At 48.5% G+C, this 18,637-nt stretch overlaps 1 protein-coding gene across 1 annotated transcript in view; it reads left to right on the forward strand.

Annotated features, from left to right (window-relative positions):
• Window positions 1–18,637, forward strand: part of ENPP6 (ectonucleotide pyrophosphatase/phosphodiesterase 6) — a 94,410-nt gene that overhangs the window by 39,101 nt on the left and 36,672 nt on the right. The window contains exon 2 of the mRNA XM_007102851.3: window positions 6,168–6,347. Coding sequence (XP_007102913.1) covers window positions 6,168–6,347 — 180 coding nt within the window. The remainder of the gene's footprint in view (window positions 1–6,167; window positions 6,348–18,637) is intronic.

Below are 18,637 nucleotides of genomic sequence, written 5' to 3' on the forward strand. Positions count from 1 at the left end.
TTGCAGGATTTGAATAAAAAGGAATTGGAATCATAGAGGAAATAGTTGCCCATGGGAATGTTGACACTGGCACTATTGGAGACTCACTGTGCAGCCAGAGGAGCTTAGTGAAGGCGAACTTATCGACGAAGAAAGGGGTTGTGACGAAAAGGAGGAAGATGTCCTAGAGGAAGTGACACCAGCAAAACGACTTCACATTAAAACAAGTCTCGGACATGTTTCATGACATTGAAAACACAAAGGATAAAATGTTTGAAGATGATCCACACTTAGAAAGGCTCTGAAAATTCGCCTCAGTATAGAAAAGATGCTCCCTCCTATTGTTTTATATCTTGGGAGGAAGTCAAGCACTGTTCACACCATTCTGGATAAGATTTTTTTTTTTTAATAAGTAAAACTCTTTCACTCTCAATATTCCTAATATTTTAAACTACAGTGTACTAATAAATATTAATTTCACTATTTTCTTTATAACTTACAATAAGAGAGTTTTAAAATATTTTGACAAATATATTTAAAGGTCATGGAAAAGTTGTAATTTCCCCATTGATTATTAAGATAGCTTTGCATGATTTCAGCTAGCATGGTCATTTCTATGGCCCCATACTGCCAGGCAGATAGAGGACTGCTTATGTATATATCTCATGGTAACTATTATTATGCCTGTTACTCAGATGAGGAAATTGAGGCTTCAGGGGGGTCTAAGCTACCTGTCCAAGGTCATGCAGATAGTGAATAGTAGAGCTTCGATTTGAACCTATGCACTCTGACACCAAGACCTGTCCCCTTAACCACTATTGTTGCCCCTCCTGGGCTCTGAGCACTTCAAAGACAAGGACCACATCTTTTGATCTTTGTATACCTGGCATGTAAACATTATTATTATTATTTTTTTTTTGCGGTACGTGGGCCTCTCACTGCTGTGGCCTCTCCCGTTGCAGAGCGCAGGCTCCGGACGCGCAGGCTCAGCGGCCTTGGCTCACGGGCCTAGCTGCTCCGAGCCATGTGGGATCTTCCCGGACCAGGGCACGAACCCGTGTCCCCTGCATCGGCAGCCGGACCCTCAACCACTGTGCCACCAGGGAAGCCCTGTAAACATTATTTGATAAATACATTTAGAGTGAATGAAAAAAAAAAAGAATAAATGAAGTAAGAAACTATAAAAAGGAATTAACCTTCCGGACCAGGGCACGAACCCGTGTCCCCTGCATCGGCAGCCGGACCCTCAACCACTGTGCCACCAGGGAAGCCCTGTAAACATTATTTGATAAATACATTTAGAGTGAATGAAAAAAAAAGAATAAATGAAGTAAGAAACCATAAAAAGGAATTAACGTTCAGTGTTTGAAAATAGTGAGAAAAGATTAAGACTGATTGAAGACGAAGTAGCAGCAACCTTACTGATTCCCAGTTCCAGGTAAAATGGGCAGATCCTCAAGCATCTCATCTGATGTGAATGCCAGCCATTTTTGAGATGTTTGGAAATATGTAATATGGTGCAGAGGATTATGGGTACTTTCTAAGAAACTTCTGGTGATGGTCATTACATCAGAACACACCTGTCTAAGGCTTTGAGGAATAAAAAATGAAGGTGTCATATCCTGCTGCTTTCTTACAGCAGTTCTAGGTATGGACGCTATTGCATCAGCTCCCACCGAGAGAGACAAACAGTGGCCCCACCCTGGCCGCCGGCCAGAGAGCCACTAGCAGCTCCCAGTCAAATGCAGGAGCTCTTGAGCTGAGGTGGGGTCTACAGATGGGTTAAGAGTTCACAGCTCCGTCAAGTGTCGGGCTGACTGCCACTTTTTACATTAGTAAGTCTATAAACTCTTAGGTCTTAGGGATCAGGGGGGAAAACGGAGAAAAATGTTCATCTGTGTTTGGAAATGTCTGTACCAGGAGCTGCCTGCCTTTTCACAGTGAGTACTGAGCCTCCTGGCACAGATTTTAAAGACCTACAGAGCTGCATTTGGAGGAGGAAGAGGAGGGGAGAGCAGTAGACCTTCCTTACGCCACACCCGGAACCACCTGAGATCTGTGGTTTGTGACAGTGTCAGGAAAGTTTCTCCTGACGCCTTGAGCAAAGGGTCCAAATAGTCAAACTACAGCAAGGTGTGCTTAGAAAGCCCAAAGCAGAGAAAAATCAAGAAGCGTTGCAGATGCATAAAAATAGATACAGGTCAGGCAGAAATATGGAGACCAGAGCTTGTAGGCTGCAGAAGCCAGTACGTCATGTTGTGTGTTGTGTTGTGTTCTTTCAGCCAAGCAATAAAAACCAAAGAGCAAGAGAAGGCCTGGGTAGGTAAGGAAACCAGCTTGAGGAAGAGCAGACTCATACTGTCACAGACACGGACTACCAGCCTTAATATATTCATGGGAAGGAAAATCAGCTCAGCTGGGAGAGAAGATTCGAGCAGATGATGAGATGGAGAGAGTACGTCTCCTGCTGGCTTCCATGAAAGGCAGTGCTTCCCAGAGCAAAGGGTTGCGTCTGGGGGCTGGCACTGCATCTGTGATTAAGCCTTTGAAGAATACACCCTCTCACTTCAACTCAAGGCCCAATCCACTAAAAGAGTAAAACCCACTTTCTAAACAGGGGTCTGAGATGACCTTCCTGTTGAAACAGCCCCCTCTACACTTGGAAACCCTTGAATCATATAAGGAAAACCACTGGTCCCAGGATCTTCTTCGGCACCATTCACTCACAGGAAGTGGGCAGGACCCTCCATGCTGGTGCCGCACGTCCAGCCTTCGGAGAGGGGTTGGGTCTCCGGAGAGTGGGAATGGATCACTTTCCTCCATGGGTCTGAGCTCCCCTTAGAATGGATGTGCCTCTCTGGGCCAGCCTAGACCAGCCAGGATGCTGGGGGGAGCAGGAACCAAAGCCGTCTCTGGAGGCCTTGTCTCAAAGACGCTTCCCTGCAGAATGCCATAATTAGAGACTTTGAAGCTCACCCGAGTCTACGGGCACCCAACCAATTGGTATGAGAAGAAAATATGAAAGCTAATGCTACATCCTACCTAACGGTGAGGAGAGAAGACCCATTATGAAAAAAGCTGAGGGGCCCAGAGAACCACTGGAAACAAGGGTTCATCATCTGAAATGTACAAATATGGTAGAATTGTGTGTTAACTGCACACATAGATCCTACCTCTCCTCAATGAGGCCTTACGGGTGTTTAAAGAAAAATAAGTGTAAGAGGTAGAGAATTTAGTTTAGCAGAAATTCTCTGGGGGGATATTCTTTCTGTCTCTGTCTCTCTGACACGCACACACACGCAAACACACACACACACACACACCCCCACCCCACAATCCAGTCATACTACAGCTCTACAGTCTAAAGGAGGCCATAATATTTTACCCATGAGGAAAAGAGCGAAGGAGGGTGAGAGAGCCTGCACCACCCCACAATCCAGTCATACTACAGCTCTACAGTCTAAAGGAGGCCATAATATTTTACCCGTGAGGAAAAGAGCGAAGGAGGGTGAGAGAGCCCGCACCACCCTTTGGGTCTAGAGTGTTGAACGTGAGTGTTGCAAAGAAGAGGGAAGTTTTATCAGATGATATTGTGGGGTTCTGAGATATACAAGTAAAGGTTATAAGTACTTAAAAAAATATTTTCAGTTGCTTCATGCTTCTCTGAATGTAGCACGTTTTGAAAACTGAATCACGTGAAGCCCCTGCTTAGATTTGGGTTTCACGCGTTCCTTCTAGAATAGTTGAAACAGTTCCAGTTAAAAGTAGAGACTCCTGCACACACACAACCCCACTTGGTACCTTCCCTTACTATTCCCGTATCTGATATCTGCAGCCCTTCCGGGGCTCTCCTGGCGATTCACTCAGAGGCTCCTTTTGGTCTACTAACCTCAGTAACGCTTTTCATACCCCCTTCTAATTTTCACCCTTCCTGTGAGCTTGTACACACCAGCACCAGGTGAGATGCCCTCCCTGCCCTTGGGAGAGCGCTAGAGAGCATCTACAAAGACCCTAAAGGACACATTTCCCACGACTATTATCATGATTATCTTGCCTCGTGAAAAGGGTGAGTCAGCATCCTTAGGATGATAGAAATTTTAGGGGTTGCAGTATTTTGGGTTAAGGAAATAGATAAGAGCTTTTACTCATGAGGCAGGTTCCCTTAATATTGTTAAACTCTGATACACCAAAAAGGATAACATATATCCTGAACAAGAACCAATAAGAAGGATGCCTCTACTTTTAATAGTAGGAATTATCCTCAGCACCCGAGTTGGTGAGAATCCTCATATTTCTCCAAGTAAGACGACAACCTGGGCTTCCCTGGTGGCGCAGAGGTTAAGAATCCGCCTGCCAATGCAGGGGACACATGTTCGAGCCCTGGTCCAGGAAGATCCCACATGCCTCGGAGCAACTAAATCCGTGTGCGAGAACTACTGAGCCTGCGCTCTAGAGCCTGTGAGCCGTAACTACTGAAGCTCACACGCCACAACTACTGAAGCTCGCCTGCCACCACTACTGAAGCCCGCGCGCCTAGAGCCCGTGCTTCGCAACAAGAGCATTTAATAAATGTTAGTTGAAGGAATAAATAAAGCTAAGAAGTTCCTTAATCACTGGATAATTTTCTCAAAGTTTTTATTTTGTAATTTTATCAGTTTACATGTGAAAGCTTCAGTCAGGGTCAAAAAACTAACTCTACAGCTTTGGGTAAAAATCATTTTGTTTGGCTCTCTGGGCTTTAAGTTGCAAACATCATTTGTGGAATGCGTGGGTTTCTGTGATGGAATAAAAGGTTTTTCCTTTAAGATATTTTGGGTCTACAAATTTTCAAAATTTTATTTTACGGTTTCTCCTTTTTTTGGATTAAAAGTAAAGTGTGGGTGTTGGGGGGCTTGCTGGCAAGGAGACAGAACAACGGCAAACAAACAAGCAAACAAAAAAAGCCACTTTGATTAAGCACAGTCAGTGAGCTCCGTGAAGCGTGTTTCAGCCCGAAGCCAAATGACACTCACTAAAATTGCAGCAATTTTTGGTGCACGTGCCAATGTTTGTGTTATTTTTACTTTAAAGATGTAACAGATGGCTCCAAAATAAATAATTTAAGCCTAATGTTTCAAAAGATTCCAAGCGCTGTGTCTTTCACTTCTGTAACCAACAGAAGCATCCCTCGTCTCTATGTAACACTCCTTTGGGAGGGTTGTTTTCTTGCTTTGTTTTTCAAAGTAGAATATTATTAAGTCACGAAAAACAATGACGTACTGATAGATATTACGACATGGATGAACCTTAAAAACATTATGCTAAATGCAAGAAGCCAGACATAAAAGGCCACATATTGTATTATTGCATTTATACAAAATATCCAGAATAGGCAAATTCATGGAGACAGAAAGTAGATGAATGGTTACCTGGGGTTGGGAGCAGGAGGGAATGGAGAGTGGCTGCTAATTTGCATGAGGTTTCTTTTGGGGGTGATGAAAATGTTCTAGAATTAGACAGTAGTGATGGTTGCACAACTTTGTGAATACAATAAAAGCACTGGATGTATACTTTTAAAGGATGTATTTTATGGCAAGTGAATTATATCTCAATACAGCTGTTATAAAATAAAATTTAGTATCTCTCCAAAAAAAAAAGTAGAATCTATTTTTCACCATCCTGTTCCAAATGTCATAGGTTCTATTGTTGTTCAGCGCTGAAGTGATAACTCCTCTTATCCAGGAAAAAAGGGAACAAACTCCATAGCATCTAGATTTGTGATCTGGTGGGAAGAGGGTGTGGAAAGGGCGCGGAGAGAGCTCTGGGTTGAGAATATAACCCACGTCCCACGGAAATCTACAATACCCACACTGATTCTTCTTCAGACGTCAAGCCACGAACAATGGGTCAGATTTTACACACGATGCCCTCAGTTTAACTTAAAATAGCTTCAGACATGGCAAATTAACTTCGCTCAAAATGTCCCCCATCTCAATCAGTATTGAACTTCTTACTGGATTGTTTGCCTTTATGGTACACTCTAAGAGAGAAGAAACATCTATGATTTTTAAAAAAAAATCAAAAGCAAATATTTATGCTGTTCTGTCCTCCCTAAATGAGCCTGAATGGCTTTAAAATTCAGAAAATAAAGATGAAATGTAAAAATACCAGAGCAATAAACTGACAGCCTTGTGTTTTCGTTAATGTAGGTCGCCACTGTGAGGTCCACCAGATGATCGGCAACTACATGTGGGACCCCGCCACCAACAAGTCATTTGACATAGGGGTCAACAGAGACAGCCTGATGCCTCTCTGGTGGAATGGATCAGAACCTCTGTGGATCACTCTGACCAAGGCCAAAAGGAAGGTCTACATGTACTACTGGCCAGGTGAGTGTGTTGACATCCAGGCCTGTCTAACCTTCCCAATCTCAAAGCACCACTGGAGTCTCCGAGAACAACGCATGTAGACGTGTTTGGAGACCAAGCCAGGATTTAGAAAATGGGGTCTTTGTTCAAGAAATGTCTTATGGACATGTTTCTTTAAATTTTGGTTCCAACTCTCTAACATCAGACCAGACATGATGCCATTTCCTAATTCCCTTGGTTCAGCAATATTTCTGCAGGATATCATGCGTTTTCGTGGGTAAAATTTTGGATACACTGGAGAGATAAATTATAGGGTGCTTATTTGCTTTACAAAAGAACTTGGAGTACCATTTCTACAGATTTTGAGCTCCCCTACAACACTGAAAAGAGGATCCAAAGCTCTTACAGCTTTTTGGTTGTGCATTAAGTGAAGTCCCTTTATGTTAATATTCCTCCTGTACATCCTAAATCAATGAGAAACTAAAGTACTTAACTTACTTCCGTGAGGGAGGTAAGCACTCATGCAGACTGCCCTGGCTGCTGGCTGCGAGGGGGCTTCAGGAGACTCTCATCTTGTCAGCCAGACTCTTTCATTAAGGGTGACAGGATTCAGTGACACCTGAGTACTCAGCTCAGCACTGACTTCGCATTGGTAGGATGTGTTCCTAGTGAGTGGACGATATAACTCTTCCGTGCACGTGGCTGTAGACACGTTTTTCCTAACTCTTCATGGTGTAATACTGATGATGGTCATTGTGGGAGAAGAGATCAGGGAGGCCTAGAGGAAATGAAGGGAGAAGTGGGGAGAAGCCTCTGGAGGGGTCTTGCTGGCCTGGGCTGGAGACAGCGGCGGCCTGATGGAATTGTGCAAGCGTGGCGGGTGCGGGGGGGCGGGGGAGCGGGGGGGAAGGAGCAGTGAGCCCAGGCTGAGTCACAGGTGGCCGGGCGGCCTGAGGGAATTGTGCAAGCGGGGCGGGTTCTGGGGGGCGGGGGAGCGGGGGGGGAAGGAGCAGTGAGCCCAGGCTGAGTCACAGGTGGCCCACACCGAGGACGTGGGCCTGGAGCGAGAGTTTGGAGGATGCTGGTTGCAGGTGGTCACATGGAGGGCTGCTCCGGGGGCTCAAGGCTGTGCCAGCTCTCGGAGGACGAGCGTCAAGCAAGGACAGATGGAGAGCCGGGAGAGCAGACCCACGGCTGCGCCGTGCCGCGTGCCCTGAAAGCCGCCGCAGAGCAGAGACGGGCATCCACAGGTGAGCCCAGGACGGCCAGGGCAGCTGCGTTACTTCAAAACCCGGCAGAAAAACAGACAGACAGGCTGGTTCTGCGGGCAGATGCAGGGTCGGGGGAGTGCTGGGGTTGCTTCAGAAGACGCCTGGGGTCGTCAGAAGACGCTACCTGGGCTGACACGAGAAGAAGCTTTCAAGCACGGGAAGGGTTGACGAGAACTCTACCTTACACGGAGGCTCAGCTTTTCACGGAGGTGGACGTAAGGTTAAGAAAACAAGTGGGTGCATCAGCCAAGCTAATCAGACTTGATAGAGGGGCTGAGCTCGGGTTCAGCCCAACGTGACGAGAGCCAGAGCCGAAAGATGTTGCTGCGCTTTGAGGTCATTCTCAGCAATCATCATCAACAAACACAAGGGCCCGCAGGCGTAGGCCTAGGAGGGGCAGGGAGCAGACACGCGCTCTTGGGGACCACCTCCAAACGAACCTGAGGACCATCAGGACGAGTACTGTCCCGACTGCATACGGGCCGTCTTCCACGGTATCCGGTTAAGGTAACCTTCTGTGTCTTGCAGCTTGAGCTCTTCCTGCTCTGAAGAGCACCTCCCCCGGCATCTCCTCCCAGCTCCCCACATGCCTCCTCCACATACACTCTCCTCTGATGGCCTCCTGGGTAGCCATGGACGCCAGTGCTCGTGGAAACGGGGGGGAAGATCTTAAAGGAGACAGTCGCCATGTGTCGGACTTCTCTCAGCTGTATTTCAGAGCATCACTCTTTATCTCATCCTGGAGAGTCTGGCTCCTTAATCATAATCAGCAATTTGAATTTATGTATCCCTGAGTAGCTACAAAGTCTCAATGCTAACGTGAATGTAAAATATCTCGTCGCGCCTCCGAAATAGCTCCTGAAGGGCAAGAAACGGCCAGTCACTTTCTTTGATTCACAGTTCAACAGCTAATGTGCTGTGGCAAATACGCCTTGAGATCAGTTATGGTGTTACCTGTCAGGAGGGCAGAAGCTAAAACAGATAACCTCCTAGAATTTCCTCAGTGATCGAAATGAAGATTAGCTAACCATCTGGCTGTGTTGAAGTCTTGATAGAAATTGGATGAAAAGTCTCTTGTTTCTTAGACGCTGTCCAGTCCTTCTAAACTGGATCCACAAATAAAGGCTCCCTGAGAACCAGCTGTCTCTGAAGGCCCTGCGCCCAGCCCAAGCCAGGCACGCTCTGGGCCCTCCATTCTTACTGGTTGACAGCTGAGGGATTAACGATCACTGCTGTCCTTTCTCCCTCCACCTTGGTCCCCTCCGGCCACAGCTCACAGCCCAGTGAGCGTTCATTTGCGTCTGCAAGATTCAGTGAAGTGCAGTGGCATTTCTTCTAAACGTGACTTGGTTTTATTTTTCTTCTCAAATCCTCCTCTTCCTTCTCCACTCCCCTCCAGACATTGCACAGACCTCTTGATGAGGCCTGGAAAATCTTTATTGCTCCAGTGAGCTGTGTTATGACACTTTGAGTCTTGCTCTTAAGTCAATATTTAGAAGTGCAGTTTAGAAATGGCAGTAGTTCAAGTCTTCCTGTCAGGTAGATAAAGCAGCAGACTGAAAAATTGATCACTGGTAAAGAGTCCAAAAGACCCCACCTCAAGCCTTGAGAAATTTGATATCGTAAACAGACCCTTTATTACCCCACCCAATGGTGCCGTGGAGCCGTGCAGAGGAAAATGTGCCTCAGGGGATGCTCCCAGGCCCTAACTCAAATATCTTGGGGCGGGAAGGCTCCCCCAGATCAGCCAGGACCAGCGTCACCAGGGCCTAGGAGTGCTCTGCAAAGGCCGAGAGCTGAGTGTGTGTCATTCACTAATTTTATTCCCCTATTCCATCCCTCTGGTTTGAGGTCAAAGGAGTTTCATTGAAGTGGGGGGAAAGAAGAGGCTCCAATATTCACTTCATATCAAGAGCAACCCGAAGAGAAGGATGCCTTGGGGGAGGAGGTGAAGTGGGGGAATATAGGAGGATAAGTATTGAGAAGATATTGCATGGAGGTAGAGTTTGAACTCCCTGGACAGTCGATGCTCCCTGACATGATGGCAGCAGTTTTTAAGTTTATTCTTACGGCTATCATGAAATACAAAAAAAGGAACAAAAAACAGCAGCCTTTTAGGAGTCTGTAGTTTAAAAACTCTTTGGAGCAAGGGTCTGAAGACTCAGTTCTACATCTTCAGTCATGATTTTGCAGTATTAACTCCTCATAGCCAAGCAGTCAGGAGGAATTGGGGGCAACCATTCATATGGCCCCGGGAGGGTGTTGGGTGTGGGTCTGGGGTCTTCTGCTGGCCTCTTCCCATCCTGTGCGGGTGTTGAGACAAATAAGACACCTTTTATGTGGGGAAAGACACACTTCCAGCTGGCTTCTCCTCCCCTACTTCCCAGAGGTGGGCTGGCTGGGAAGTTAGCAGATGGGTATCTGACTCAGCTCCAGTCAAGTTTTGGTTGTTAAAATCAAGAGGATTTCCTCTGGATGCGTGAGGAGGCATGTACTGACTACGGATCAGGAAGTGTGGTTGTTCACAGAACCTTCCCCTTCCCTGCTGTGCTGGGTCCCAGACAACCTTCCATTGGGCTGAACTTAGAGGAATGCACTTAGGCTCAGGGGAGGTCAGGAGCCCAGCATCAATCATGCAAATGTGTGGGTTAACGTTACAGCCAAGGTCTTGGACTCTATCTACATGACTCCAAATATCTGCATAAAAGCTGAATTTTTTTTTCGGGCAAATATTTAACAATCAAATACGGGGGGGGGTCCAGATTTTCACTAAATTTTCCAACTCTGCCAGCAATTTGGCATTCAGCTTTAAGATGTATGTAATTTTAGGACCAGAAGAGGCTTTATTCTGTATGTAGTTTGCTGGTTCCTACACTTGTAAATCAGGACCTCCTTAGGATACTGATAAAAACTATGGATTTTTTTTTATTAGAAAAACAAACGAGTACATACTACACACACAATTTTGTGCTCATGTGATACAAGAGATTACAATGAAGAGGACTGCCGGATGGCCTTTGACGTGGCAATACATACATATGTATAATATCTAGTTGATTTGATTTTTTTCAACGTGAGGGAAACGTCTTCGAAACTCACTAAGGTATCAGCGAAGCCCAAACTCCTCTAGTTAATGTTGTCCGCCAAGAGTAGGCTTGGGTTAAAATTCTCTAAGACTCTCTAGGTCAAATTCACCTTGAGTCCTTTCCTTTGTTTTGTTGGTAACTTGGGTAAGGTCTGCACCATTGCTCTTGTCTGTCTGCGTCAGCAACAAGATTACAAATTCACATTGCAAGTTAGAGGTTGTCTCAGAGAAGTGATCTATCTTCAAAAGCACCCTGCAGGATTTCTAGGCGTCAACCATTTCTGCTGCAGAGAAATTGAGGAGGTGGTGCCTTTCCGGACTGCTGCCTGCAGGGGTGACTCCCCCAGCACTCGAAAGTCTTCCGAGCTGTCCAGCCACATCCAGTCTCCTTTTGCAGGATGGTGTCTCGGCCAAAAGAGCCCATAGTTTCTCAGCAGCATCCGTTACGGTAACTAGGAAGCCTTAAAGAGAAATCCAGGGGCAAACTTCCATTCTTCACAAATCATGGCAAATCGGTTTCTTCATAAAACATCTTCAGAGGCTGTGACTCAAGGCCCTGTAATAAGCTCTCGGGAGACCACTGTGAGCAACACCAGGTACAGGCTCTCCCCACCCTACCCCCAGCCCCCCAGAGAACTTGCCATCCATTCAGGCAGGGACACACGCGATAATCTCATACTCGCCCACAGAAATGAGAAGGCCGCTTGTTTAAAGTATAACAGTGAAAAGCATATTGCATTATGACCTCATCTAATAGGGGGTCTGGTTTCACCCAGAGGGCGACGTGAGTTAACCCCTGAGGGGACGGGCAGGGTAGGGGGGTGGGAGCGCGGGAGCTGGCGGGAAGGAGCATCCAGACGGAGCGCACGGCATACGTTAAGGGGTGGATGTGGCGTGTGGACGGGCTGGAGAGAAGCTGAGGCCAGGCCGGGCTCCGTGGGCCAACTGAAGAATTTCATCTCATCCTGAGAGGAGCAAGAGGTCACTGGAAGGTTTTAAGGAAGAAGGTGACAGCACCATATTTGAATCTGGCAAGATTACTCTGGCGGCACCGTGGAGAAAGGAACGTAGGCATCCAGAGGGGCTGGATGAGGGGCGACCAACCCGTCAGGAAGGTACCGCACAGACCTAGGAAAGAGGTGAGAATAGTGTGGATGAGGGTAAAGGCAGTGGGGAGAAACGGGGGGGTTGGGGACACATTTAGGAATTAAAGTGGCCAGGGCCTGCTGATGCACTGGATTTGGGATTAAGGGACCGAGCAGTGACGGGCGTGACACTTGGTTTCTGGCTTACAGGACGGTAAGGAGGGAAGGTGTGTCTTTTGGGAAAGTGAAAGAGGAGTGGTTTGGAGGCAGAGGAACGTCTGCGTGGACTCTGAGACATGTCACGTCACGTCGCGTGCCCGGAGCTCGAGGAGTGAGCTGGAGGTACACAGATGTGTGGTTCTCGGGAGGGCCCGGGGCCGGTGAAGCTGTGGGCAGGAAGGTCAGCCGGGGGAGAGCCGACGCGAAGAGAGGAGATGGCCCCAGACACAGCCTGGAGGAAGTTCATGCTTACCCATCAGATGGGGCGAGTGAGTCTGCGGAGGAAACAAAGATGGACTTCCTCGGGAAGCAGGAGAAAAGCCAGAAGAGCTGGGAAAAGTATAAGGAGCGTGCCGCCATCCTTTGAAGGCATCTGATGAGGGGCTTGATGTGTCACCCGAGAGGCAGGGGAGGCGCCACTGGAGAGCGACACCAGCTGAAATCGGTTGGCCCCTCTTGTCACAGAGACCAGAGGAACCAAATGGTTTCAAGAGGGGAGTGGCCACCCCCCGGGCTCACTGTCGAGCGACGCTGAGGGGGCGGCAGAGACAGCGTGCGGATTTATCATCTGGGGCATCGCTGGCAAGCTCTGAACTTCGTAGCTGTTAATTTCTTTAACATTTTTCAACTTAGTCTCAAGAAAGGTCCATTATAATAACCCCAGGGTAGCCTTTAATTTCCCTCTATTGCCCGAGAGTCTGTTTGAATAGCGGCAATGATCATCGTACCTCATCTAATACTGGTTTTGAAGAAAACAAAGTGTACAAAGAATAAAATTTGCCATGATTTTTTCCGCGGAGACGATTTTCAGTTAAACAGGAGAAGTAACATTAAAAAAAACCCCCACCCAAACACCTTTTATTGTTCTGGTTAGTGAACCCTCTGACTCCCGCTGGGAGTTCGCATATTCTAATGAACAAGCGCATCTCCGCAGGTCGGGAGGCCAGAGAAGGAGTCAGCAGTCACCCTCCACCGCCGGTGATGCCAGGGCTGTAATAGACACGGTAATGGATGCGCAGGTGGGGGAAGGAGTATGTGCTGAGGTTCAAAGACGAGCAGGCAAGGGCGTGTCGTGGGCCTGAAACTACAAAGAATACGACAGGGTTGCAGCTGAGTGACTAAGGCAGGAGTGAAGAGATCGGAGACTGGAAATGGCCAGATCTTAAGAACCAGGGTATGTAAAGGGACTTGCGTTTAAGGAACAAGGTGTTTTAGGTCATATCAGCTGCAGAAACAGATAAGCCCCAAAGTCTCAGTGGCTTAACCCAATGGAAGTTTATTTTTTTTGCTACGGAAAGTCTGAAAAGGGTAATTGTGATCAGCAGTGGACTCTCTGAATAAGGATGCGGACACTGGTGGGCACTGAAACGTGTCCCCCGAATCCGTACCTGGGAGCCCTGGTCCCCGTGTGGTGATGTCTGGAGGTGAGGCCTTTGGGAAGGAGTCAAGTTTGGACGAGGTCATGATCCTCTTTACTCCCGCTGGGTCTTCCTTTCTTGCCGTTTAAGGGACATCTCTGTCCTTGTTTCTCCCTCCTCAGGAGTGATTCTCCACCCTGGGTACGTTAAGAATCCCCTGAGGCCATTATGAAGTATCAGAGCCCAGGCTGCATCCTCCGAGGTTCCGACGTCACTGGTGTGGGGCGAGGGGCTGGGGTCTGCGGCGAGAGACCCTCTGCAGTGGGCCTGGTGCACAGACCTAGCGTGCCTGCCCTGGGTGCCCACAGCCCTGGCCCGGCCTCCAGCCCCGCACCCCCACCTCTGCCGGTGACACTGTCCCAGGAAGCCTCTTCCCGTCATTCTCTCCCCACTGCCCCAGTCCCCAGGGTCACTCTGTGCCGTTGGCGCTGGCCTGTCTGAAACCTGACATCAACAGGGAAAGGAGAAGAGATGAGAAGTTTGAGCATCTGAAGTGGACTCAGCGCTTCGCAGACATAATTTCACGCTATCCTCACAACAGTCCTGAGACAGGACTGCTGTCACCCCACTTTACAGACGGGGGCATGGAAGTTCCCAGAACACACAGCCAGGACACAGTCGGCCGGCTGGGCTGCTGCCTGAGTCCGCGCCCCCCCGCGCAGGGTCCCTCCCTGAGCTTGGCCGGTTTGCCAGTTCAGCTCCCCGCCACTGCCCAGGGTGAGGGCCTTCGGGGGGAGGGGTCCTGACGAAGTGAAGAAAAAAGCCCAGAGTCGGGACTTCCTGCAGAAACTCGGTCCCCGGTAGAGAATGCTGGAGGCTTGGCTTTTGGTGGCCGAGGCAGGCCTACACCCACCCCCGGGTCTGTTCCACTTTCGCCCTCGGCACCAAACACGCCCTCGTCGTCAGTGGGCAGGGGGGCTCAGCCGCCCCTGCAGTGCTTTTCCCAGCTGGTGGGCCGCTGGCTGTGGGATCCGGCGTCTGTCTGAGGGATTCCGAGCTCTGTCCCCTCCCGGCCTCTCCCCTCCTGTTCTCCCTGCTGTGCTGGATGGAGCACTTGAGGAACCTCAGGGGAACGTAAAGAGCCAGAACATGACCGGAAAGAAAACAGCTGAGACCAGTTCAGCCACTTCTTTGCCGTGGGACCTGGGGACAGTCACTTAATCTCTCTGTGCGGCGGGTTCCTTATCTGTCCCACAGGAGTGACTACGGTACCTCTCAGGCTTGCTGGGCATGTGAAATGAGATAGGATATACAGAGTATCCGACCAGAATATATGGTTAGTAGCTATATAGCAACCCCACCCTTGCCCCGCGATTCTTAAAAGGGAGCTTCAGCCTGTGTCCTTCTAATGCGTCACGTGGGGTGCACGGGGGGAGGGGGAAGCTCTGGCCCGGTCACTCTTGGCCCAAAACAATGCTGCAGGGTCACATCAGGGATTCAAATCCACACTTGCAGCAAAGGCCACAGAGCGAAACACAAGTCCTGTTTTAAATCGCCATGAGAATTCTGAGACAGGCCATCATGGCCAGTCAGGGACAGGAAAGGAGTTTCCCAGGAAAGGGGTGGATGGAGAGATCTGGCCCCTGGGTCATCAGAGGAGGGAAAGAGGACAGAGTCTGGCTTTTTGACGTCTCAGGGCTCGGGGGCAGAAGCCACGGACAGGGTGAGCTGTGCACACGGGACTCTGCAGAGGCGGCGCTGACTGCTGGGAGGTGTGGCCACTGGAGCGGCCCTCGGGCTGTTTGCCCGAGGTGTGCAGAGCATTGGCTTTTCAGGGCCACATGCAGCACTCACTCCTGCTCCCAGCCGTTCCTGGAAGTGGTTCAGAACCACCTCAGAAGTTGGGGAGACCAAGGTTCCCCCAGATACATGGTGGGAGGAAAAGGGCAGTTTGTAAGACCTGGAGATCACAGGCTCGAATCGGAGGGCTGGGGGATGAGGAATCCCTGGGTCGGCGCTAGAGTTCTAGCAAAGCCGCTGGCAAGGCTGAGCCTGCGCTCAAGGGCTTGCCGGCATCCTGCATCCCGAGGAGGCCCAGGCTTCTTGGATCCAAATGCCAGGAAACCGCCTGCTCCGGGAGGAGGCTCTGGTGGGGACCACTACGTGAGCAGCAGTCGAGACGCCTTCCCCTGGGGAGCACGACGTCACTGCAATCATGCAGTCATCTGCAAGATCTAGGTGACCTTGAGGCGTGTGCCTCTGACCCAAAGATGCTGCTCGTGGCTGATATGAGGGGGACCCAGAGTCCCTCACTCCTCACCTGGGCCTGCTGGGGAGGAGTACGGTCCCTGACGCTGGGACAGAGACTTTCCCATCTAAAGCCGACTCACAGAGGCAGAGATCGCATCTCACCTTGGGCCTCATGATGCCTTGCTAAGGTCTCACCACTGCCTTCCTAAAGCGGACACCCAGCCTGGGTTAGGCACATGCCCCTCTGCCCTCAGGTTCCTGTTAGTCGCCTTTTACGCCCAGTGAGTCCTTTTCCGTTGAGTTTCCAGAATCCGCTCTAATGGATGAGTGCTTCTCATCTCATCTGTCTGCTCCTGTGCACAAGGCCAGTCTGCATGCATGGCATCCTGTGTTCAGGCCAGCCCACCACCCCGCCTCCCCAGATCAGAAGAGACCTCCCAGCCCTGTGGGCCCGGCCGACCTGGGAAAGGGTCTCTGAGATCAAAGGGCCACACTTTCCCCAAGGACTTGTCCCCATAAGCTCCTGTGCCTCAGATGTATCTTCCTGGAAAAGGTTACACGTTTCTAAGAGTTAATTGACTTAGCTGTTTTAATAAGCTCTCTTGAGACACATATTCAACCGTAGTCCACCTGCCTCATATCCCATAAAACGCAGCTCACAGGGGTTACTGTCACAAGGTGTGTGGAAGTTGGAAGCCAAGTGGCACTTGGAAGGCGGGACCTGTGTTCTATGAAGTTTAGAGAGATGCGATTTTCATGGGCTCAACTTCCTTGGAGAGAGTTGGCGGGAAGCAGGGATCAGTCAGGAAAGCAGTGGAAAAGTACCAGAGCCAGGAAGCTGATCACTAGGTGGCAAGGAGACCTCGGGACAGTCACTTCTCCCATCTCAGGCGTTGGTTTTCTCAGCTGCAAAATAAAAGGCCCTCATGTAAGGCTGCCGTGAAGGGCCGTGAAAGCTGTTTGTTGTGCCCGGATGCTGTGTCCACGGGGGCGTGGCTCACACTATAGTCATCATAGATTTGCGTATCTATTTTGACAATAGGTTGGTCTGTGACAGTCATGTCGCTATGACAAAATAGATATATTAAAATAATTGTCTAGCAGATGTAAGTTAAGTGTTTTGAAGAAGAAGTGACTTAAAATTTTTTTTGGCACAAAGATGCGTGGGCTTAGTGGTGGTCCTCTTTGGTTGTCCTTGAAGTTCCCTCTCGCTCTATATTTTCTGCTCAGGATATATTTATTCGATTGCTGAGGTGGGACTAGCCAGCAGGAAGGCAGACTCTAGACAGAGATAAGATGAGGACCTGCACAATAAGCCCTAATTAAGGGCAAGTCCCTTTCAAGTTCCCTGGGAACAATGAGGGAATAAGATGGGGTAAAGCCAAAGCCTGCCCTTGAAGCACTGGTGAAACCAAAATCTTGCTGCCAAGTTCCTGGTTGGTCTTTGAAACTGCAAAAGCCAGGCCACTGCCTTTGTTTCCCCACAGACCCCTGTGCAGAGATTCAGGAATCCCTGCTTTCCTCAGGCACGGTGGGCTGACCTGAAGGACCTCAGTTGACCAGATCCACACTCCCTGGGAGGCCATGAAAATGGCCTGGAGGCAACAGCCCAAGAGGCTGAGCAGTGCGCCTAGGTTCACAGACTGAGCCCACGGTGGGTCCAGAAAGGGGCCCACAGGCTCCTGATTAGAGAAATAGCTCGTGGCATCCACACAACACACCCCTTCCAGTCTGATGATTTCCATCAGGTAAAGACTAAGGAAAACAAAACGAAGCCCCCAGACGAATTCTTCCAGGAATAATGAGCCTTTCTCTCTCTAAATCTACCACTTTCACTAATTCCATGTTCCGTTGCATCGTGGCATCTGTCATTGCTTGCTGGCTGTTTCCTTTGCCAGTCATGTTTATTCATTCTGGGTTTTAAGATTAGAGGGCTGGTGACTGTTTTTGCCTTTGGAGATTTCACCTGGGAGAGACCATTCAGGACAGAGAGCGGAGAATGACTGCACTTGCCTCAGTTTTTGTGAACTTGGGTACCGGTCTCTCCCTTCTCAGGGCCACATGAAGGTATCTAGCTTCAATCCAAATTAATTGCGTCTGCAGCGTCAGGGCATCTCTGCTGGGTTGAGACACAATCTTTTCACTCCTCTGTCTGGCTCTCTGCTTATCTGAAGAGACAGTAAGCAATAATGCTCCGTTTGCTCTGCAGTGAAGGTTTTCCCTCTCTCTGCTCAGCTTATAGAGCTTCAGCTCGGGAACGACCCTGAGAATAAATGACAACTATCAGTCATATCTTACATCCAACTGCCTGCACCACTCTAAGCCCTGCTGCTTTCTGAACTTTACAGTTCCCTTAGAGTAGCAGCACTAATGCCTAGTTTCCTGGTTCAGGGTCTTCAAACTGTAAGATTTCCAAGAGCAAGATTAATTTTAAGGGAATCTGTTTTAAGATCATCAACTTTCATATATATTGCAAAAATTGTCCTGATTAAAAACATGTCCTTATCTTACTTTATCTAAGAAAGGAGTACCCCTCAGCAATCAAGAACCTTACTAAGGTGCATTGCCTCAGTATATAAAAGCCTCCAGGGCCAAACAAAGAAACAGTTCAAAATGTTGGTGTAGGTGTATAGAAAAGGATGCATCTAGTGACAAAATAACAAAACGTAAAAATAGTCAGGTATTTTCCAATGCTCTCATTTAAATTATTTAAGAAAAACTTAATTGAGTTGTCAGCTGAAACACTGTTTAAACATTTATGATGATAGATCACTATGTGAATGTTGGCGTTCAAAGAAGCCATTCAAAGAATTAAACGACAGACTACTTCTATTTCCATCTACTTATTTATGTAAACAACTTTCTTATCACTTAGATTTAACAAATAGGAATAGAACGGATTCTGAACTTGTCTCATTCTGGAGATCAATCATATTCATCCATGGATATACAAACTGATTTTTAAAAGCATCCTATTCCTTTCATTATGAGATGCAGTTCCAATAAAATGTAACTTTTTATTTTAAAGAATCATTTACTGAAA

The sequence above is a fragment of the Physeter macrocephalus genome, chromosome 20 (genome assembly GCF_002837175.3).
Source record: "Physeter macrocephalus isolate SW-GA chromosome 20, ASM283717v5, whole genome shotgun sequence".
NCBI classification, from domain to species: Eukaryota; Metazoa; Chordata; class Mammalia; order Artiodactyla; family Physeteridae; genus Physeter; species Physeter macrocephalus.